Source organism: Balaenoptera acutorostrata, chromosome 7 (genome assembly GCF_949987535.1).
Source record: "Balaenoptera acutorostrata chromosome 7, mBalAcu1.1, whole genome shotgun sequence".
NCBI classification, from domain to species: Eukaryota; Metazoa; Chordata; class Mammalia; order Artiodactyla; family Balaenopteridae; genus Balaenoptera; species Balaenoptera acutorostrata.
The window spans coordinates 22,449,048-22,473,053 of record NC_080070.1 but is presented as its reverse complement, the minus strand read 5'-3'; the positions used below and the strand labels follow the sequence as shown (position 1 = coordinate 22,473,053).

General features: G+C 40.9%; 1 protein-coding gene across 2 annotated transcripts in view; it reads left to right on the top strand.

Annotated features, from left to right (window-relative positions):
- The window catches only part of MKLN1 (muskelin 1), a 379,019-nt gene that overhangs the window by 11,999 nt on the left and 343,014 nt on the right, over window positions 1-24,006 (top strand). The window contains exons 2-3 of one of the 2 annotated variants that reach the window (XM_007177145.3): window positions 4,565-4,609; window positions 15,965-16,089. In XM_007177145.3, coding sequence (XP_007177207.1) covers window positions 16,073-16,089 — 17 coding nt within the window. In that variant the 5' untranslated portion in view covers window positions 4,565-4,609; window positions 15,965-16,072. The remainder of the gene's footprint in view (window positions 1-4,564; window positions 4,610-15,964; window positions 16,090-24,006) is intronic. The other variant, XM_007177144.3, reaches the window with a different exon arrangement.

Here is a 24,006-nt window from a genome sequence, read left to right as displayed (position 1 = left end):
CTTGTGTTTCCTTATTTATTTTCAGTTTGGATGATCTGTCCATTGGTGAAAGTGGGGTGTTGAAGTCCCCTACTATTATTGTGTTACTGTTGATTTCCTCTTTTATGGATGTTAGCATTTGCCTTATGTATTGAGGTGCTCCTATGTTGGGTGCATAAATATTTACAATTGTTATATCTTCCTCTTGTATTGATCCCTTGATCATTATGTAGTGTCCTTCTTTGTCTCTTGTAATAGTCTTTATTTTAAAGTCTATTTTGTCTGATATGAGAATTGCTCCTCCAGCTTTCTTTTGATTTCCATTTGCATGGAATATCTTTTTCCATCCCCTCACTTTCAGTCTGTATGTGTCCCTAGGTCTGAAGTGAGTCTCCTGTAGACAGCATATATACGGGTCTTGTTTTTGTATCCATTCAGCCAGTCTATGTCTTTTGGTTGGAGCATTTAATCCATTTACATTTAAGGTAATTATTGATATGTATGTTCCTATTACCATTTTCTTAATTGTTTTTGAGTTTGTTTTTTGTAGGTCTTTTCCTTGTCTTGTGTTTCCTGCCTAGAGAAGTTCCTTTAGCATTTGTTGTAAAGCTGGTTTGGTGGTGCTGAATTTTCTTAACTTTTGCTTATCTGTAAAGGTTTTAATTTCTCCATCGAATCTGAATGAGATCCTTGCTGGGTAGAGTAATCTTGGTTGTAGGTTTTTCCCTTTCATCACTTTAAATATGTCCTGCCACTCCCTTCTGGCTTGCAGAGTTCCTGCTGAAAAATCAGCTGTTAACCTTATGGGGATTCCCTTGTATGTTATTTGTTGCTTTCCCCTTGCTGCTTTTAATATTTTTTCTTTGTATTTAATTTTTGGTAGTTTGATTAATGTGTCTCGGTGTGTTTCTCTTTGGGTTTATCCTGTATGGGACTCTCTGTGCTTCCTGGACTTGATTGACTATTTCCTTTCCCATGTTAGGGAAGTTTTCGACTATAATCTCTTCAAATATTTTCTCAGACCCTTTCTTTTTCTCTTATTCTTCTGGGACCCCTATAATTCGAATGTTGGTGCTTTACTGTTGTCCCAGAGGTCTCTGAGACTGTCCTCAATTCTTTTCATTCTTTTTTTTTTATTCTGCTCCCTGGCAGTTATTTCCACCATTTTATCTTCCAGGTCACTTATCCGTTCTTCCTCAGTTATTCTGTTATTGATTCCTTCTAGAGTATTTTTAATTTCAGTAATTGTGTTGTTCATCACTGTTTGCTCTTTAGTGCTTCTAGATCCATGTTAAATGTTTCTTGTATTTTCTCCATTCTGTTTCTGAGATTTTGGATCATCTTTACTCTCATACTCTGAATTCTTTTTCAGGTTGGTTGCCTCTTTCGTCTTCATTTATTTGGTCTTGTAGTTTTTTACCTTGCTCCTTCGTCTGTAACATATTTTTTTGTTATTTCATTTTTTTTTTTTTTGGATGTGTGGTGCTGTATTCCTGTCTTACTGGTTGTTTGGCCTGAGACATCCAGCACTGGAGTTTGCAGGCAGTTGGATAGACCTGGGTCTTGGTGCTGAGATGAGGACCTCCAGGAAACCTCACTCTGATTGATATTCCCTGGGGTCTGAGGTTCTCTGTTAGTCCAGCAGTTTGGACTTGGAGCTCCCACCACAGGAGCTCGGGCCCAACCCCTGGCCTGGGAACCAAGATTCCACAAGCTTTCTGGTGCGGTAAAAAAAAAAAAAAAAAAAAAAAAAAGAAGAAGAACGAAAGAAAAAAAGGAGCAGAATAATATCAAAGAATAAAAAACTAAATAAAATTAGAAAGATTAAAAAATATATTAGGAAAAATAAAACTATAATTGAAACAACTGCAACAAGGTAAAATAAAACCACAACAGAGAAAAGAAAAAAGGGGGGGGGGGAAACAAGCCAAAAGGAGAGCCCACTACCAAAGTATAAAGAATAAAATAAAATTAGAAAAATAAAAGATTTATCAGGAAAAATAAAAATATAAAAGAATCAACAACAATGAATCAACAAGGTAAAATGGAACCCTAATCTAAAAGAGGAAAAACGAAAAGAAAAAGAAAAAAAAAAAAGCCTTGGCTATGGGGGTGGAGTTTAGGTGGGGGGTGGAACTTAGGCAGGGGTGGGGTTTAGGGTGGGGCGGGACCTGGGGGGTGACGTTTGAGCATGGGGCGGGGCCTAGGCGGGGCAACGTTGAAGCGTGGGGTAGGGCCTCTGCTTAGGACCGGCCCAAAGGGGAGAGGCAGCATGTGGAAAGTAGGGCCTCTGGCGTGTGGAGTTCCGGAGTTTGGAGGTAGGGCCCTGCGTGTGGGTGTGTGGGTGGGGTTTCGGCCCAGCGCATTGGAGGGGGTCTCCGAGTGTAGAGGTAGGGCTCTGGGTGGGTTTGCTGGGGCGGGGCTTGAGCTCTGCCCTGCAGGAGGGAGGCTCCGAGGGCAGAGGATTAGGCCTTGGAGCCCGAGAGGCTCGCCAGTGCCTAAGTGGACAGTGAAAGTGCTGGCCCCGTTCCCTTCCGTTCCTTCGCACCCCCCCACCATCTCCCCCAGGGTCTCCCCCGTCCCTGCTGGACCCCTAGCCGCTGGACCCCTAACCATGGGTGGGTCCCGCAAGGGTGCAGGAACTCCTTCCCTCCCCTAGCCACCCCTTAGGGGTGCCGGTCCCAGAGGTCCAGCATTTACTTTTGCTCCCCCTTCTCTCCCTCCCACTCCCTCAGGACCCACATGGCTGCAGGGGGTCTAGGTGGGCAGAGGATCAGGCCGGGGATCTTAGCAGGTTCCTGGGAGTCCAAGTGGGCAGGGGAAACCTGGCCATGCTCCCTTTTGATCTGCCCTCCCAATGGTTCCCCAATTTCCCCCCTCAGGCATGGGATCCCTTCCCCTCCACTAGCCGCCCCTCAGGGGCGCCAGTCCCGTCCCACCTCCACTTCTCCCCCTTCACTCCCCCCACACCCCACATCCTACCCGGTCTCTGGGGGCTCCTCCTGTCCCCTTAGGTGTCCGTGGTCCCCCACTGGTGCCTGGTAGGTGCCCTAGTCGTGAGGAGATGCGAATTCTGGGTCCTCCTAGTACACCATCTTGACTCCACCTCTCAGTAAGTACTTATTAATAATCATTTTTACATAGTGCAGTACTGAGTGTTAGGGAGTTAGAGATAAAAGAGGTGAGAAGATAGATAGATAGATAGATGGAAAATCTAGTGGCTGATAGGTGTCAGTGAGAATTGTTTGACTGTATTACAGTATAAATGTAGTCATTTAAGCCACAGATAGGTAGTTAGACAAAACTAAATTTAAATCTGAGCTCTTTTGTTTCCCTGATGTGTGACCTTGAGCTGATGACATAAACCATATAAGCTTCAGTTTCCTCTTTTTAAAATGGGCATAATAATACCCACCTCCCAAGGAGGAGCCATGGGAATTAAATAAGACATAGTGTATGTAAATCATCTAGCATGGTACCTGTACATGATAGGTAATCAGTAAACAATAGCTGTTGTATTACACCAATATGAAGGTACGTAATTTGTTCAAAAGAAGCACACAAAGGCAAAGTAGAGTAGCCCTGTGAGTCAAGAACTTATGAATACAAATGAAAACCCACAAACCTGAAGGTTGATGCCTGGTAGAGAAGATTTGGGTGAAAATAAAAGCAGAAGTGACATTGTCACAGGAGCTTACAATAAGGCAGCTGGCTAGTTGTCTTGCCTTTGCCTTCCCTAGGAACCAGCTGCTGGATTGTCTAAGGAGCTCTGCCTATAGGTCTAGCTCTCCAAGTTCCCCAAGACTTAAATGCCAGTTCTGACTAGGGAGAAAGTGTGTCATCAGTATCAGCCCCAGTGTCGTGCTTCCTTCTAGCCAGGTGAGCTGTGAGCTTTGGATATCTGTAGGTCCCTCCTATTGTGCCTCCCACTCCATGTTTGTCCAATTCTGGGCTTCCACCTTAACCTCCACACCTTCAGTCTCTGCTCATTCTGCCTTGCACCCAGGCTTCCTGTAGATTTGGGACAATCTCTTGAACCCTGGTCTTTTTGACCATGATTCTGATGTCTTGTTTAAGCTTATCTCTGACCAGTCCTCTTTCCAGAGGGCTGTATTCTGCTATTCACACCCCTGCCGTGATCTCCTTAAACTATGATACACCCATACCTTACCCTTCATGCTGGACTTCTTAGTATTAATAGCTTCTTGAACTTCACCGTGGTAAGAGACATCAGGTCTTGAACAGACCAGCTGCCCTAATCCAAGCCAGCTTCTGTATTCACAGCCCATGCCCTGGGGAGAGCTCTCCACTCCCTTCGGGGCTCATGCTCTCTCTCCACTGGCCATGTGTTGTCAGCTAGTTCTAGCATGCTTTGTGATCCTGTTATGGCCACATCAATAATGCTTTCCCAATACAAATGACAGAATTAATAGCACAGGGCCACAATGTAGGGGTAATGGAGAACTTCAACATCTACTGACAAGCTCATTCTGCTGAAAAATGAACGTCAAATAAAGTTGGCATGACTTAAATTTAAACTAATTGCTTATTGAAAAGGTACTATTCTATGCTTAATTCTAACCAGCTAAGAAGAATGTGTTGGTGAAGTGGAAGTGACAGACAACTTAAAGTAAGTGACCACAGTATCCTTGAATTTGTAGTAGTCAGAGAAGGCAATTCTTCATTTGCTAACCGGATACAAAGAAAACTTGAGCAAGTTAAGAGAATATATGGACATAAGGCTCTATGTGGCCAGGAACTAGGAAAGAAAGCTCAAGAAGAGTAAAGTGACTTGAAATTTGAATTCTTTTGAAGCCAGTGATTTCAATAAAGAAAAGGGAGCATCTAAAAAAGATCAATGTGGCTGCTCAAGAAGTGTTCTGATTAGCTCGTATTTTTAAAGGACATGTACAAAAATAGAGAGCAGGAGGGGGAGGCCTCACTCTAAAGAAGGACTCAGACCTGTGAAAATAATGCCAGAGGACTTAAAGTCCAGAGAAAACTAGACTCTGGGAAAAGTACTGAAGACAATTTTTGTTTGTTTTTTGCTTATGGATATAGTAAGAATAATAATAAAGAGGGGTAGTGCTACTGAATGGGGCAGACTGTCTGATGTTAATAGGTAGCTAAAAACCAAAATCATTCAACTATAGCATTTCCTAGATGCTAAGGTACAAGGCTTTTCCCACACATTTTTAATAATTCTAAAATCAGAAAGTGTCTTCAATAGATGTATTTAACGTGGTAGTGTTTTGTGGGGAAGGCTCTAAAAACAGTAAGTGATGGTGGTGTATCATACAAGGAGTGGAAGAATAGAAGAGCAGCAAGTACTAGAGACAGGACTGAGACAAGAGAGGAAAACTGTGGTCAAAACCTCTAAGAAAGGGTAAAAAGAGACTTCTCTGGGCCCACAGAAGCCAAGTCACTGTACAGGTATGTCACAGAGGCAGGGAGGATGATGTCTTTGTCCGTTGGAGCTGCTATAACCAATACCATAGACTGGGTGACTTGTACAAAAAACATTTATTTTTCAGTTCTGAAGGCTAGTAAGTCCAAGCTCAAGGTGTCAGCAGATTTGGTATCTGATGCAGATGAGCACCTTCTTGCTGTATCCACACATAGAGAGAGAGATCATCTCTCCTTATAAGGGCACTAATCCCATTCATGGGGTCAGATAATGGCTTGCCCCGGGCAGGACATTTTGAACTGTGCCTGGCACACAGCACATGGGTACTATTGTGTCCTGCCTCTTCTGAATCACTGCTGTAGTCGACTTAAAGCCCCAGTGCTCCAAAGTCCAACTTAGTTACCTATAGTTAGCCCTTGGAGGGCTCCTCTAAGAAGATATTTAGGTCAAGATATAGGTCTCAGGTCACAAACCAGAAAAAGACATTGCAAAGTGGTATAAGACTTCTAGATTAAAAAAAAAAAAAAGGACAGGAATGGTCCAAATAAGTAACCAGAAAACAAAGTAGCCAGGAGACAGAGACTTTGCCAGAATGAATTCAGGGGAGAATTGGAGCTATGGTCTTATTTCTTCTACTGAGTCTATGTAACCTGTTTAAAAGAAGGAATTCAGAGAACCTATAGATTAGTTGCCCATGGAGGAAATTGTTCCAGTCACATATGATTAGACTTTTAGAAACTGTGATGTGCCCAGGTGGTCCCTATGCAACTTGAATGTAAGGGGTTTAGTACCTAAGGAAGGGACCATGTCCTTTCATGATTTTAACTCTAGTTTCTACTGCGTTAATGGTGGTAGAACAAATGTTTTCAAATGGCAGAGGATTTGTCATTTTCTATCAAAAGCAATGATCTTGATACTTAAAGATGTAGTCCTTACCTCAGTTGTCTTCTCACATGAATCCCTCTTTCTCAGCTGCCCTTTCTGTAGGACATCCATGTAGTTTTGAGAAAGCTGACTCCGCCTTTATCTCCAGGAGATAGGGCATGTGGTCCAGACTAAGTCAATGAGTGAATTTCATCCCCTTGGCCCCAGTGACCACTTCACATATGGGCATGTAACCTAAGTCAGTCCAATCAAAGAAAGGGAATGTCAGGATTTTTGTGCTAAGACAAAGACACTTTCCTCTAGAAGTGAATGCAGAAGCATGTAACCTGGGAGTTCTTGGACACCATTTAGGGACCAGGAGGGGAGAGTCTCTTGGGAGAATGGAGCTGTCACCAGGGACTAAAGCAAAGAAATGAAGAGGGAACCATAAGGTCCTCTCCACATTGTGTGAGCCACCTAACCATACATGGCCCTGAAGCCTTTGAACTTTTCTACTAACAGGAGGCAATAAATTCAATATTTTGTTTAAGCCAATTTGAGTTAGATTTCTCTTTCTTGAAACCAAAGCATCATCTCTGATTCAAAAGGATAGAACAAACATGATTAAGAAGGAATAGGGGACTTCCCTGGTGGTGCAGTGGTTAAGAATCCACCTGCCAATGCAGGGGACACGGGTTCAAGCCCTGGTCTGGGAGAATCCCACATACCACGGAGCAACTAAGCCTGTGTGCCACAACTACTGAGCCTGTGCTCTAGAGCCCATAAGCCACAACTACGGAGCCCAAGTGCCACAGCTACTGAAGACTGTGCGCTTAGAGCCTGTGCTCCACAACAAAGAGAAGCCACCGCGATGAGAAGCCTGTGCACGGCAACAAAGAGTAGCCCCTGCTCTCTGCAACTAGAGAAAGCCCACACACAGCAAAAAAGAGTAGCCCCCGCTCTCCACAACTAGAGAAAGCCTGTGCACAGCAACGAAGACCCAGTGCAGCCAAAAATAAATAAATAAATAAAATAAAATTTATAAGGAATGGAATAAATTTCCAATGGATTAAAGAGTTAAATATGAAAAATGACCCATACAAGAGAAGTGATATGTCTGGAAAAGATGAAAGTGGTGTAAGCATTTCTTGACCTTAGAGTGGTAAAAATCTGAGTGAAAAAATAAAGGTTTATGATTTGTAAAAGAAAAACATTTATAGATTTGACAACTTAAAACTTTTTAGTTTATGTAGATGAAACAGTACCACAAACAAAATTAAAATATAAATGAGAGACTAGAACTTTTGCAACCAAATATATATGTGACAAAGGGTAGTGTCCTTAATATATAAAGAGCTCTTACAAATTTATAAGAATAATATAACATTTCAAAAGAAGTGTGGGTAAATAACACGAAAGCCATGTGGGTAAAGAACATGAAAAGGCAAAAAGAAAAAAAGGAATTCGATTGGTCCAGTCTTAGTAGTAATTAAAGGCAGACTGGAATGGATCAAGTGAAGACTCCATAGTAGAAATATTAAGCAAAACCAGATGTCTTTGTACCTAACAAATTGTCAAAAACTTTAAAATGATAACTTCCATGAATAAAGATTCAGGGAAATAAACACGCTTATACGATATGGGGCATGTAAATTGCTTCAAGCATTCTAGAGAGCAATTTGGCATTGTGTATAAAAAAATTTTAATGTGTGCAAACTATTTAACACAGTAATTTCATTTTTAAGACTTTATCCTAAGAAAATAACCAGAAACACTCACAAAATTTAATGTAGAAGAATATTTAGTAGAGCATGCCTTCTTTATAATATTGAACACTTGGAAATAACCTAAGGGTCCAAAAAGAAGTATTCTATAAATTGTAATATATTCCTTTGATGAAATCTATGCATCCAGTAAAAAGAAGATTATGGAAGATGTCATGATATCAGAAAATGTTGGTAATTTATTTTTAAATATATCTGCTCAGAAAAAAAGACTGCATGGATACACAGAAAAATATTGTTAGTGGTAATATCTCAATAGTGGACTTACGATTGATTTTCTTCTTTATGAGTTTTGAATATTTTAAATCCACCTCAGTAAGTGACCGTGTCGTGAATATCTTTTTAGATACTGAAATGGCAAGCCCAATGCTTTAGACAGAGCAGGCACTCAACAAATATATGTTGAACTGTGCAGGATGATCAATTGCTAGTTAAAAATGCAACAAGGTTGCCTTGTGGGGTAGTGAGCTCACAAGAGTTGTTTAAGCAGAAACTAGCTGTCTGTCTGTTATACTAAAGACTTCCATTTCATAAAAAAATTTCTATACCTTGCCCAACTCCATTTTCTTCCCAGCCATTACCTGCTTCCCTTAACAGCCAACCTTCCAAGAGGAGTCTTCACTTGATCCATTCCAGTCTGCCTTCTAACGCTGTAGAAACTGTGCTTATCAGATCTAATTACCAAACCTTATCACTCATCCTACCCCAGAGAGAACTGTTGATCATTTCCTCTTTGAAGGTCTCTTCTCCCTTCACTTGCAGACCTCTGTCCCATTCTTATGCTATCTCTCTGCTCCTTCCCAGTCTCCTCCCCTGGCTCCTCTTCCTCTGACAGCTGCCTGCATGCTTTTTTTTTTCAAGGTCTTGGCACTCTTCTCACTGTATGCCCTCCTCAGGATATCCCATCCATTCTGAGGACTTAACTACCAGTGGACACTGACTTCTGAACCTATGTATTCAGTCCAAACTTCTCTCCCGATCTGCAGACGTGTCTTTCATTTGCCATTGGATATCCTATAATCACTGCAAATTTAATATGCTACTCATCCTCCTCCCCCCACCCTCTTGCTCTCCTTCTCCTATTTAGCTTAGTTAATATCATTACACTTCAACCTTGGCCTCTCTCCCCTACTCCCAAATGCCTATCTAATCAATAACTATGTCCTCAATGCTACTTCTAAATCTCCCTTGGATTTGTCACTACTTTTCATCCTGCTGCTGCTATGGTGATTCAGACCATAATCCTTTCCTTAGACTATTACAGTGACCTTCTAATTGGCTTTCTTGGCTCCAGTCTCCCCTTACTCTAGTTCAGCCATCGTCTTGCTACTAAATTTTTATGTATTTATTTTTAGTATGAATAATCACATCCCTTCCCTATTTAGGAACCTCTGATACCTTTCATACTTATTGTCTTCAGTGTAAAGTCCAAGTTCCTTAGCTGTAAATCAAGGTTCTTCTCAATATGGCTACATCCTACCTTACCAGTTATTTTCAGCCCACACCAGACTTCCCTCTCTTCTCTGAACACAGTTTGCCTTTTCACACTTTTGTGCCTTTCCCCATCCTATTCACCTAAGTATCTTCTCTCCTCAGCCAACTCATTTCCTCCTTCAGTGCCCAACCCAAACTTCACTGCCTCTAGGAAAAGAAACCCCCTCTGCAGCTTCCAAGTCATTAGGACAAAAGATACGGTATTTAAAGCAGTGGATCATATGATATGGCTTATATGTGGAATCTGAAAAAAAAAGGTACAAATGAACTTACCTACAAAACAAATAGAGTTACAGATGTAGAAAACAAACTTAAGGTTTTCAGGGGGTAAGTGGCGGGGGGGATAAATTGGGAGATTGGGATTGACATATACACACTACTATATAAAAAATAGATAACTAATAAGGACCTACTGTATAGCCCAGGGAACTCTACTCAGTACTCTGTAATGGCCTATATGAGAAAAGAATCTAAAAAAGAGTGGATATATGTATATGTATAACTGATTCAATCTGCCGTACACCTGAAACTAACACAACATTGTAAATCAACTATACTCCAATAAAAATTTAAGAAATAAAATAAAATAAAGCAATGGACTGGATGGGAAATTGCAGAGAACCAAGCCCAAGGGGGCTCCCAGCATTCAGAAATCAGGAAGGACCCACCAAAAGAAACTGAGAAGGAATAAACAATGAGGTAGAAGGAAAGCCAGTGTGGTGTGATGGAAGTAAAGTGAAGAAAATGTTTCAACAAAAAGGGACTGATCATTACTGCCAAGTAGCTGCTGAGAGGGCAGTAAGGTGAAGATGGACAACTGACCACTGGATTTGACAACAAAGAGGTCACTGCAACCTTCACAGGTGTGTTTGCAGTAGAAGAATGGGGGACAAAGGCTGACTGGATTGGCTTCAGGAGAGTCCGAAATGAGGAAGTTGATGTTCTTTGAATGGGTGAAGTAGTAGATGAATGAAGAAATAATGTCTTAGAGGGACTTCCCTGGCGGTCCAGTGGTTAAGACTCCGTGCTTCCAATGCAGGGAGCGCAGGCTCGATCCCTGGTCGGGGAACTAAGATCCTACAAGCCGCGTGGCGTGGCCAAGTTAAAAAAAAAGATGTCTTAGAGAGGATTCTATAATTGGTCAGGAACCAAAATAGATTAGTTATTTTGAACTCTTACACAGTCTCTGGAAAGTTTCCAAATAGAAACAAGGATGCAATTTGGTGGTGCAAAGTTTTTCTTAAGTGACAAGGCAATTCAGAGTAGGATTACCAAGGCAGTAGAGTTAGTCTAGGGAAGGTTCTATGTGAGTTCTCTGTAATGGTTGCATTTTATCTATTACTGACCTGGTTCACAAAGGCCTTCATGCAGGACTTCTCAGAAGCTTCAGGGAAGAGCTGTCCCTGCAGGCACTTGGGTGTAGAATTTTCAGAGACTATTTCCAACACCTCTTGCTGGTGTGTAGAGGTGCTGATAAGAAGTCTATAAGGCTGGCTCTCATGCTTTTGGAGGCTGGGCAGCACCAAGGCTGAATGGTTGGGAAGAGGTAAACAGGAAATATCTGACTCACACAATGTAGTGCATTTGGAAATGCTGTATTTGGAAGTATTTCTATATAAAAATTTTATACTGAAATCATAATGGAGGTGGACTAAGTATTCACCTACCTGTATTTGATGAATAGGTAGGCTGTTCTTACCTGCTGCCTCCTAGAGATGAAATATGGAGAATACAAACTTTGGGTAGACCAGACCCAAGCTTTGATTTTGTGCTGTTACTTATGTGACATTTTTCAAATTGTCAGAGTTTCAAAAAGTACTTTGATACAGATCCCATGTAGAATGTGTTTTTACTTGCATGACTGAAGACAACCCATGGACCATATATTTCCCTTTATAGAATTATTTATGTTGACATCTAGGGCCTGGATTATGGAATAGAACCAGTTATAGAATATTGAAGAACCTCCTGTTATACCATGTTTCCTGTGGTTCCCCAAATGCACAGGATGCTCTTATACGTGCCTTTGCTTGTGCTGTGCCCTCTACCTGGGATACCCAAATCCCCTTCTTCCTGGCATGCTCAGATCTAAGAGGCCTTCCTCACCCTCTCAGACAGAGATCAATCCCCTCTCTGTGCTCCCCAGACTATTTTCATGTGTCACTCCATCTCTACACCAACCACACTTAGCTACAGCTTCTGGCTCCCTCATTGGGCTGAGTTTCCTGAAGTCAGTGATTTTGTCTTCCTATTTCTATCTTTTACATCTAGAGTAGTGTTTGCACATTTTGGACACACAATCCATGTTTGTTGAATGGATGCATGAGTGCTTGAGAGTATGAATAAATGAATGAGTGAGTGGATGAATACATGAAAAGATTAGAAAAATGTTACCCACAGATGGAAGCTCACACAAACATGAAAGTGTCAGTGACTTTACATATACACAGAATTAGCCATGGAATGGTACTTTCCAAGTCCAATTGAGATGACAAGATTACTGTAGCATAATGCATGTAAAGAGGAGAGTGATACACACAAACGACTCGTAACATGTGTGGCACAAGGTGGTGAGAACTGTGCTGATTAAAATGAGTTGGGTGATAGGAATTGATTGGTTTTCATCTAGATTTGGGAGAGAGATTTGATCTGTGGAACAGAATGAACATTTTGGCCCTTGTGATTTCTTTTTTTTTTTTTTAATTTATTTATTTTATTTTTGGCTGCGTTGGGTCTTTGTTGCTGGGCGCGGGCTTTTCTCTAGTTGCAGCAAGCAGAGGCTACTCTTCCTTGTGGTGCGCGGGCTTCTCATTGTGGTGGCTTCTCTTGTTGCGGAGCACAGGCTCTAGGTGCGCGGGCTTCAATAGTTGCAGCGCGCGGGCTCAGTAGTCATGGCTCGCGGCTCTAGAGCGCAGGCTCAGTAGTCGTGGCACACGGGCTTAGTTGCTCCGCGGCATGTGGGATCTTCCCGGCCCAGGGCTCGAACCCGTGTCCCTTGCATTGGCAGGCGGATTCTTAACCATTGCGCCACCAGGGAAACCCCTTGTGATTTCTTTTAAGCAAGGTATTTTTCATCTTAAAATTTAAGGGCAAGGTACACCTTTATAAGCATGTTTATCTAAAGCATGGCTTCATTGTAAAACAAAACAAAAAAAAGAAAAGGAAAAACCAGCTATTACACCTTTAAAATGGAAGTTACATTGAACTAGTCATTTCATTCCCGCATGCCTCAGTTTCTTCTATGCATACTTTGTATGCATGATAATAATAAATGATAATAGCCCTTACTAGTATTTACACTATAAAAGGGTTGTTAATGTAAATTAGATAGTATAAAATGGGTTATGATGTCTTCTTTGAAAGACAAGCACTATACACAAATGGGATATTATTATTTAGTTTTTCCTTTTCAATCTCGTTAAATGAGAATTAGATGAAAACTCTGCCCCTCAAGCAATATCCAGTGGGTAAATGATTATTGAGTCGAGTAAAATGAAAAAAAAAAAAAATCTTCAGCTGAAAAGTCAGTTTGTGCAGCTTAGCTAGTCTGTGCACAAGACAAAAATATTGTCTTTATCTGATGTTTACCACTGCTTTTTATCTCCTCCCTGTGCAGTAATCACAAACTGAAGACAGTTAAGCCTTTCAGTTCAGTCATAGTGTGCATTTTAGAGAACATAGATATCCTGGAATGATTACAATTGAGAAATAATGTTTCATTTAATCAAGCCGTGCAGCCAGTTTTGCTATTGATTTAGGGCTAATTCAGCTACTAGTTCTTAGGTTCGGGGTAGCTATTACTGCAACCTTTTCGGGTTAGTTACTGCCATTGCCTCTGTGCGCTCCCTGTTTGCACCATCCAGGCCAGAGCTTCCCTATCTTCTCCTTGGAATACAGGTTACTAAGAGGGGTTGAGGGTATAAGATTTTGGGAGTCGTCGTGAACGTCAGAAATGTCACTTCATTGTCATGAAGGTGTGAGAACTGAAACAACGCAGTGGAGGATTCAGGGTAACAGAGCCGGTGGTGACAGGGCCACCTGTCCAGCACAGTTGTGCCTGGCCTCTGTGTGCATAATAGCTCCAGCCTACTTCTAGTTCCTGGTCCCTGTTCTCTGACTGCTGCCTGCTCCTCCTCTCTCATCCAAAGCCCTTACAGTGTTCACCCACTGTAGCTAGGCTCACCTTCACTCCCTAGGACCAACCTCAGCACTGCTGGTAGTTGTGATCATCTGTTTTCCCCCAACCCAAATCCAGAGCTTTTGGCTGCTGGATTTTGCTCTCAGAGATGACCCCTGCCTAGCCAGCTGTGGGCCAGCTGTCTGCTCCAAGGTGACCAGACTCCTCTCTCCTCCCTCTGACTGGTCCCAATACATGAGCCATGGCAATAGGTGTGACAGTTGTGTCTGATCAGGTTTTTATCGATACCCATGAAGGTCATTTCATTGGTGGGCTGCTCAGAGAGGTCAGAGCCCAGGAAGCCTGTGTGAAGTTTAGAGGCCTAGAGAAGGGGCAGGTGCAGAAGAGGAGTCAGGAGGAGAGCACGAAAGGCAGATTTGGTTTACTGGACAGTTTTAGCCACTTCCAGCACCAGTTGCAAGACCACAGCCCAACACAAAGGCCATGCCTACCAAGAGCATCGCCACGTGGTAACTGAGCTAATGTAAAGGTGGTGAGGGAGCCTTCGCAGTGGCACCATTTCCCCACCTTTGGGAAGAAAATCTAGGGATTATATCTTCTACTTTTAAAGCAAATTGTTTGAAACAGTTGTCTACATTCACTGGTTCCACTTATTCCTCAGCTTGCTGTGACCTGCCTTCTGCCTCCACTGACCCCGCTGTCACCCAGCTGCTGGTCAAATAACTCCGTGGTTCTCCCTCCATAGGTGCTTCTCAGGCTTTTCCTACTTGATCTCTTGACAGCATTTACCTTTGTTGACCATAACCTACTTGTTGAAATGTGCTTTCCCCTTGTTCTCTATGATATCTCACTCTTTTTGTTTCCCTCCTGTCCCTCTGGCTGTACTTTTTTCAGGGATCCTTTCTCTGCCCATGTTTTTTTTTGTTTTTTTTTTTAATTAATTAATTAATTTATTTTTTGGCTGCATTGGGTCTTTGTTGCTGCGCGCGGGCTTTCTCTAGTTGCAGTGAGCGGGGGCTACTCTTCATTGCGGTACGCAGGCTTCTCATTGCGGTGGCTTCTCTTGCTGAGGATCACGGGCTCTAGGCACGCAGGCTTCAGTAGTTGTGGCTCACGGGCTCAGTAGTTGTGGTTCACGGGCTTCGTCGCTCCGCGGCATGTGGGATCTTCCCGGACCAGGGATCGAACCCGTGTCCCCTGCCTTGGCAGGCAATTTTTAACCACTGCACCACCAGGGAAGTCCCTCTCTGCCCATGTTTTAAGTTTTGGTGCTCCTTTGGGTTCTCTTCTGAGCCCTTTTCTCTTCGGTGACACTCTCCCAGTGTATCGCTTTCATCCCCTTGGATTCTATTGTTGCCTACCGTGTACTGATGCTTCCTAAGCCTGTATTCTCAGACTTCAAGATCAACCTGCCTACTCGTGCCCAGAGAGTATTCCCCAGGCATTTCAAACCAAACATGACCACGGCTGGTCTCATCCCTTTAGTAAGAGCCTTAGTGAGTGATGCCACTGTCCACCCAGCTGTTCAAGTCAAAAACCTGAGGGGCAGCTTTGACTTCTTCCCTTCAAAACTCCAGTATTCAAGCAATCACAGATTTCAGTAGATTGTACCTCCTCTATGACTTGGCTTGTAAGGCTCTGTAGAAATTGGTTCTGTTTACCTTTCCAGTCTCATCTCTGACCACTCTGTCTCAGCTATCCTGCACTGTTTTCAGTACTCAGATAATCAGTGATTTCTGTCACCTTCAAAACGTGCATCCACTCTTCCTCCACTGAGACAGATCTGCCCCACCTCTTTATTTGACTAACTCCTCGTACCTTGTAAGTCTCCACGTAGAAGTCACTAACTTCCAATTCTCCCAAATTCGGGGTTAGATGTCCCTCCTAGAGCTCTTGGTACTCTTCTCTTCATAACACACTGCTTTATCGGAGCTGCCTTTCCCGTTTCTACCTTGCCCTCTACTGCAAGCTCTACTGGAAGGTTTCTGTGAGCAGGAACCATATTTATCCTATTCACCTTTGTACTCGTAGCACCAACAAAGTATCTGGTACAAAATGGATGCTCAGTGAATGAAAATAAATATTAGAAGTATCACTGTGAGAGTAGAAAATAAATTTCCAATCAGAGGTTGCAATTAGGATTTTACAAAACAAAGATTTATCAAGTCCCTCTAACATCAAAGGGATTTGAAGATTATCTAAAACTATTCAGAAGAATTTATCAACATTAGAATCATGAGCAGAGAGTAGTTAATAGAGGTAGATTTCAAATCTGTCTCTTATGGGCTTCTTTTCCAGAGTTCAATATCCAGACTCTCTGAGCCATGTTTTGGGGTCACCCAAGCATTCCATCCTCCTGACTTCCCATAAACTTTTGGATTCATAACCCACTCCATACTTGAGAACATGGGGATTGGAATAAGGTAAGTGTTAGCTTTTCTGTTTTTTCCTCTATTGTTTCATTTTCAACCATATACTATACTTGTAGAGCAATAATTTTTAGTCTCTCTCTGGAGTCTTGATCAGGAGGTATGACCAGCTTCCCTGCTAGTCTAGCTGGCCTCACAATGTTTGAATATCCTATGCATATGAAGAAATGTTGCAAAGTCTCTTGAGGTATTATGTCCTTTCAAATTTTCTTTTTTATTTCATGGCTATCTAAATTCTTTATCATCGTTCTATTGATTTTTTCCTAATATGATTCCACACAGAAAAAAGTGAGTTTTGAGAAACCAGAAAGACTTGCTTCCCACTCTGGGACACCTTTTGGGCCAGATGCACAATAAGAATGCAGGGCATGAACAGTGCAATCAAACTTCAAAAACAACTCTGCTTTAGCCACACTGCATAAGGGTAACTGCTCACTCCACCTCTACTGTCAACATTCGTGAACCCCCTCCCTGCTTTAGTTTTTCACTTAAAAAAACCTTATTATTATTTATTTATCTTCATATTTGTTTATTGCTTATCCCCTAACTAGAATGTAAGCTTTATGAGGACAGGGATTTTTTTTTTGTTAACCACTATATATGCTCAGCACTTGGAACAATAACTGGTACATGGTAGGCACTCAATAGATATTGTTGATTGAATGAATGGTATCTTTTAAAAAAAAATTTTAAGAGGCTGATGCACACCCAGGCCTCTAGGAATCTAATGCAAATCTGGTTTGCAGCTTTGTTCCCCTTAACACTTTGATTGATGGCTAAGATGATAACATTGACCGAGCGCTGAACGAATTTACAGATGACGCACAGCTAGAAAAGATAACAAATAAGTTGGATGATGCAATCAGGATTCTCCTCCCCCTTATCAAATCCTGAAAAAATATAATAATGAATCACATCTAACAATATAAAGTTTACCAGGGACAAATATAAAGTACTCAAAGATCTCCAAGTTCAATTGTACAAGTACAGGTTGGGGACAAGGTGACTTACAATAGCTCACGTAGGAAGATTTAGAGCCTTCTCTTGATTGTGAGTAGATGATGAGTCAACACAGTGTGATGTAACTTCCACAAAACAAAAATCAATCTTTTGTTGTATTAATAGAAATATAGTGTTCAAGTCGGGGAGTAGTTCTCTAGTTCTCACTGGTGATCAGGTCACATTTGCTCTGTTTTATGAATTCTGATCTTCAGCCTTGAAGAAAGACATTGATAAACAAAAGGTTATTCAAGAAGAGTAAAAAGGGTAAAATGGGATCTTGTAATCAGTGTCATATCAGAAATGATTAAAGGATCTAAGAGTCGGTGTGGGTGTGTGAGGAGGACGGTGATAGCTAGCACATGTAGCTGCCTTCCGAAGTTAAAGGGGCTGTCCTGCAAGGAGAGATTAGATTTCGTCTGGGTAATCCCAAATGACAGATGGAAGACCCTTGAGTAGAAGATGTAAGTATGTATATTACAACCTGTAAGAATTTATCAACAATTCTGTTTTGCCCAGTAATCAAGTGGACAACTGGTGGAGGTTGTAAGTTCCCTGACCCTGATGGTATTCAAGCAAAAGCTGGGCACTCATGCCTCATGTCCTGAATACACTTGTGATGGAAGTTCAAACACCGCGGTGAGGGATTGGGTTAATCACAGTAGCAAACACATACTAAGTGCTTACTCTATGGTAGGTACCATAAAAAGTGATTAATGTGGGTTATTTTTTGGCTGCGTTGGGTGTTTGTTGCTGCGCACAGGCTTTCTCTAGTTGCGGCGAGCGGGGGCAACTCTTTTGCTGCGGTGCGTGGGCGTCTCATTGTGGTGGCTTCTGTTGTTGCCGAGCACGGGCTCTAGGCGCGCGGGCTTCAGTAGTTGTAGCTTGCAGGCTCTAGAGCACAGGCTCAGTAGTTGTGGTGCACGGGCTTAGTTGCTTGCAGCATGTGGGATCCTCCCGGACCAGGGCTCGAACCCATGTCCCCTGCATTGGCAGGCAGATTCCCAACCACTGAGCCACCAGGGAAGTCCCTGGGTTATTATTTTTAATATATCAATCTTACTAGCTCCATCTTAGAGATGAGAAACCTGAGGCTTAGAGGGGTTAAGTAACTTGCCCAAGGTCTTACACCTTGTACATAGCAGAGGAAGGATTTTAACTTAGGCAGTCAGATCCTCAACTTTAACTTATTGCTCTATAAGGACTCCCACTTCTAAAAAACCACTCTTTCCCACCCTGAGATTCTACCACTCTAATGAAGTAATCAAACCCAGGAGCTTATTATCTCCACTTGTAAATGATTCTGTACTAAATAGGTTCTTTCTGCATAGTATGCGGCGCTAAATTAACCTGGACAGTTGCCACTTGTGGTACACTGTATGGAGCCCAGCGTATTTATTAAGGGAAAAGAATGAGTGAATGCAACCACACAAGCTGCATTAGAAATGACAGAATCTCAATATATTGTGTCTGAGGAAAAACAAGCACATTTCTGGGTGGTCTACTGAGGATACTTGGCAAAAAGTGATAATCCATCATTCCTGCCAGAGGCCTTATGAATTCCTGCTCAGTTGTTTGGACAATATTCATTTAAACAAATATTTATTGAGTACCTGTCCTGTGCCAGGTATGTCCAACGTGCTGAGGGTGCAGAGGTGAATCAGAGGATGCACTGTTAGTGGGGGAGATGGACAGGTAAGCAAATTCTTATGATACAGTGTGACAAGTGCTTAGCAGGTGTATTCATATGTTTTAAGTATTACAGGGACAGAGCGGAAAGGAATTGATTCTGCTTGGTTGAAGGAGTTGTCCAATACTTGATTATGTTTTCAAAATGACTGTCACATACGTTGCATGAGTTTATTTGGTCTTCATAAAGACCATATGAAGTCATGATCCCTTTTTGGACATGAGATCAAATAGAGTTATCATAGAGGTTAGGTGAGCTCCCCAAGGTCATTCAGCTAGCAATAATAATTGCTGACATTTATTGAGTGCTTAGGCTACCTGAGGTTCTGTTCTAAGCCATATTAAGATGTTTCATTTTCACAACTCTACGAGGTCATTATTAATATTATTACCACTTTACAAATGAGAAAACTGAGGCACAAGATTTAAATAATTTGCCTAGAGTCACATAGCTAGAAAGTGGAAAAACCAGGGTTTGCACCAACCCATTCTGGCTTTAGCAGGCACGCACTTACCCAGTGCACTAAATTACCTGTAACTGGTGCCCTGAAGAGCTGGAACTCACACTTAGATTCTGATTGCAAGTTCAGCTTTCTTTCAAGTGACCTTGCTCTTTAGCAATATTACATCCAAATGAGAGAAATGGTGTGTGCCTGGCTGCAGGGAGAGGTTGTGTAGGTCAGGCATCCCTGAAAGTGTTTTGGGAGAGGTATGGTAAAATCTAGAATATGCATTAGTTGTATATGCAGGGTTTTTCAGGGCAGCCAGAATTTGGCCTCTTGTTCTCCAGGGCAGCAGTCTGGGCTCTAGGGACTATGATTTGTTATACATAGGAATTAGCCACCAACACTTACCCTGTAGCCTTTTAAACTTTAGTTTAAATTTTTCTGAAAGAAGATGACAAGATGTGAAACATCAAGAATGAAGCAAGTTAAATTCAATACCTTATACATAAGCAAGAATGGAGTTACAGAAAAGGAGAAATGAAGCACATAATTGCTTAAATTATCCAAGTATTCTCTCCATAATAAAAATTCTTGGATTGAAAAATAGTTCAATACAATATTACTGTACGTTAATAATTAGGTTGATATGGCTCTGTGGTAAATCTGAGAAAGAATTGGTTATTAAAATGAATGAAGTAGATTAGCCTTCCCTCAGTAATTACTACTTCAGCTAATAAGGATATGACCTATGTGATTGAATCTACTGCATTTTTAAGACATCCATCTCCCATAATTTTTGGAGATTCAATAATTTAAAAATCAGCACTGGGGCTTCCCTGGTGGCGCAGTGATTAATAACCCACCCGCCAATTCAGGGGACATGGGTTCGAGCCCTGGTCCGGGAAGATCCCACATGCCGCGGAGCATCTAAGCCCGTGTGCCACACTACTGAGACCGCATGCCACAACTACTGAAGCCTGCGTGCCTAGAGCCTGTGCTCCGCAACGAAGAGAAGCCACCGCAATGAGAAGCCCAAGGACCACAACAAAGAGTAGCCCCTGCTCGCCGCAACTAGAGAAAGCCCGTGCGCAGCAACAAAGACCCAACACAGCCAAGAATAAATAAAAAATAAAAATCAGCAGTGGGTGGGGATTTCTGTGGTAGGCAGAGGGCAGAAAAGGTCAATGTTCTTCAACATTCTTTCCTTCACAGCAAGTGGGGTTTTTTGGTTTTGGTTGGTTTTCAGTGTTTTGTTTTGTCATGTATGGAGACCTAGGAGATGCAACTGATTTATCTTAGCCTTTGTGTTTATAAATTTCTATTTTCTTGGCTTCAGGTCCTTGGAAACATTTGTTTTGATGGTGGCTGGAGAGTTAGTCATGTTTTATTTTTGTTGTTCCTATTTATTTTTAAGATCCTTTAGTTCAAGTCCACTTACAAGGTGTTATATAAGCTGTATTTATGTTTCCACAAATAAAATATTCCTAGTAGTAATTTCTAGTACACTCTTATAAAAACAGTTAATAATTTGATGCCCATCAGAATGATTCTGTAATATTAATAAGCTAGAACAAGGATATGCTTTGGAAAATTGTGTTTGAAATTTATAATTGGATTTAGCATTTAACATGTGAAATTTCAAGTTTCTTAGATCAATTATTTTTGAGTTACGAAGCAGCCAAATTCTTATAAACATATTTTTCCTTTTCATCACTGAGTCAACAAAAGTTGGAAAATTCTTTTCTCACATATTCCATTCTTTAACTAAGCCTGAAGGTAAATGGCTTTTTAAAAAAAACCACATCCCAAACAAACAGTTTTACATGAGGTTATGAGTAATGAGTAAACGAACAGAGTGGGCTCTACTGGCACTGGGGATGTACGTCTAATTAGAAGTCTCAGTATTCCAAACATATAATTTACTAATGTTGAGGTTTTTAATTCTTAACTTTGAGTCCATTGGGATGGAAACAAGTGACCCTTGGTGGAAATATGTCAAGAATCAACTTTCTCAGGTTGACCTTTAGTTTGTTGGTCAACGAATCAAAACATTGTGTATTCCCAGGCTTAAAGATGTCTGTACCTTGTTAAATTTGTTATAAGATCAAGGCAGAAAGCTAGCACTGCTTTGCTGCTGTGAACAGGTTGCCCTCTCCCTTCTTCTTGATGCCTCTTCTTCATGAGAGATGGTCCATCTTAGCTGGCTCCACGCATGAAGCAGTATGAAGCACGTTGCATCTCCTGCACATCCTCTGGAGTGGGTCGGGGTGCAGGGGGAGGTAGAGAACTCTGTTTTTACAATGAGACAAGTGAATATCAGCTTTCGAACTGACTTGACATACTTTCTAGTCCAAGGCTCCATACTAGGCACCAAAGACTGCTACAAATGCTCTCAATCACCAATGTTCATAACTTAAAAGTAGTAACATAAGATTTGCAATCAATTAGATTACTGTCTGACCTGGAGCAAACAACTTAACCTCTCTCCAAAATAACTATTTCACAGTGTTATTATAATTATGTAAATAGTTGAGATTATATATATGAAAATACTTAGTGCAAAGCCTGGCACATAGTTGCAAGTGAAGGCTGAATTTATGTGAAGCGTATAATTAACTACCCGTGGAACCTCAAATGGACAAATGAACCCAAATTGACATTATCTGTCTCTAGCCAGTTTTAAGTCAGAAAATTTCACTTCCAAATGAATAAACTACATCTACCAATGACTTTGTTTTAAATCCTACATTCAGAACAAAATGTTATTTAAGTGATAATCTGTTAATATATTTCATAACAGGAGCTGACTGTGGTTTCTGTAGGAGAAAATTACATGTGAACAAAAGGAAGAAGGAAAATTAGATAAATGAAAAGTCTTTATTTCAAAATAAATGAAGAAGGGACAGTTATCTGATTATAGAACATTCAGATCATGGTATAATTATTGTAAGTCTACATGTAATTACAAAATATAATTGCATTTATGTTAGTTTTTAAATTTTTTTTCTGATCTTAAAGGACTAATTTTCTCATAATTGACAAAACTCTGCAGTACCTCGTATTAACTATTAATATGCTAAAAATACCCATTAACTATCTTTTTCTTAATTGCAACTACTGTCTTGGACTTACATTTATTTAAGCGATACAAAAGGAATGATTTAAACTGCTTGCTCTTCTGCATATTAGAAAGTAAGAGAAAGAAGCATTCCCCCGACCCACTTAACTATGAAAAAAGGCCTCTCCCAAGTTGCCAGGAACTAACACGATAGTAAAATTACAAGAAAATTTTGTTAAGAAACCTTTTCTCATCTGCAAGTTGTTTGACTGAAACCTGAGGTGCTGAATTTCAGCACAAAGGTGACTTTGGAGGAGAAAGTTTGTGCCAAACTGGATCAGTTGTTTTTGTGTTATGTAAGAAGGAGAAAAAAAATTAACTGTTTCCTCCTAAGCTATAAATTTAAGATTACCCTATTACACCAAATGAGAGAATTTCCAGACCTCAAACTTTACTTTAGCCTTATATTTCCATGAACTATTTTCTGTACCCTCTCAAAACTAAATATAATTAAATATTAAGTAATTTGCCTGGCCCAATTATATTTTAAAAGTACAAAGTTATTTTATTCATTACATCAGAAGTGAATTCTAGTTGAATGGTAAAAATGGTATTGTTAAACAATTTAAAACATTTTCTTTTAAAATAATTTTTTCCTGATTACATAGAATATAAGTGCAGTGTAAAAAATATAGTATATACAGTAGAGTAAAAACAAAAAGATAAAAATCACCAAATCACCCACAATCCTATCATCCAGAGATAATCACCATCAATATTTTGCTGTATCCCTTATAATGGGTGTTCACACACACACAAACCCATTATATGTAAATGTATATTAATGTTTTATTATAGAAAATTTTAAACATAAACAAAAGTAGACAGAGAGCATAATGAACCTTATGTACCTATCAACCTATAATGACCAAACCAACCCATCAATTCCCTCTTCTTTCCCACTTATTCTATTTTAAAGCAAATTCCAGAAATTGTATCATCTCATCCACAAATATTTCAATATGGATCTTTAAAAGATAAGGCTTTTTAAAACAACCATTATCACATCTAAACTAATTAACAATGATATGTTACTAATATGAAATAAGTCATTGTTCAGAATTTCAATTGTCTCATGAATGTCATAATTTTTTTTTAAAATAAATATTTTATTTATTTATTTTTGGCTGTATTGGGTGTTTGTTTCTGTGCGTGAGCTTTCTCTAATTGCGGCAAGTGAGGGCTACTCTTCGTTGCAGTGTGCGGGCTTCTCATTGCGGTGGCTTCTCTTGCTTGGAGCACGGGCTCTAGGTGCACGGGCTTCAGTAGTTGCAGCACGCGGGCTCAGTAGTTGTGGCTCGCAGGCTCTAGAGCACAGGCTCAGTAGTTGTGGCACACTGGGCTTAGTTGCTCCGCGGCATGTGGGATCTTCCCAGACAAGGGATCGAACTCGTCTCCCCTGCATTGGCAGGGGGACTCTAAACCACTGCGCCACCAGGGAAGCCCCATAATTTATTTTCATAGGTTGTTTGAAGCAGGATCCAAATAAGGTTCACATGATGAGATTGGTTGATATGTCTGTTAAAGGTTGATATGTCTGTTAAATCTCTTGAAATATAAATGGGTTTCCACTCAAATATTTTTTTTCCTTCCACTTTAGTTGTTGAAGAAACCAAGTTGTTTGTCCTGTAGAACTTCCCACAGCCTAGATTTCTCTCA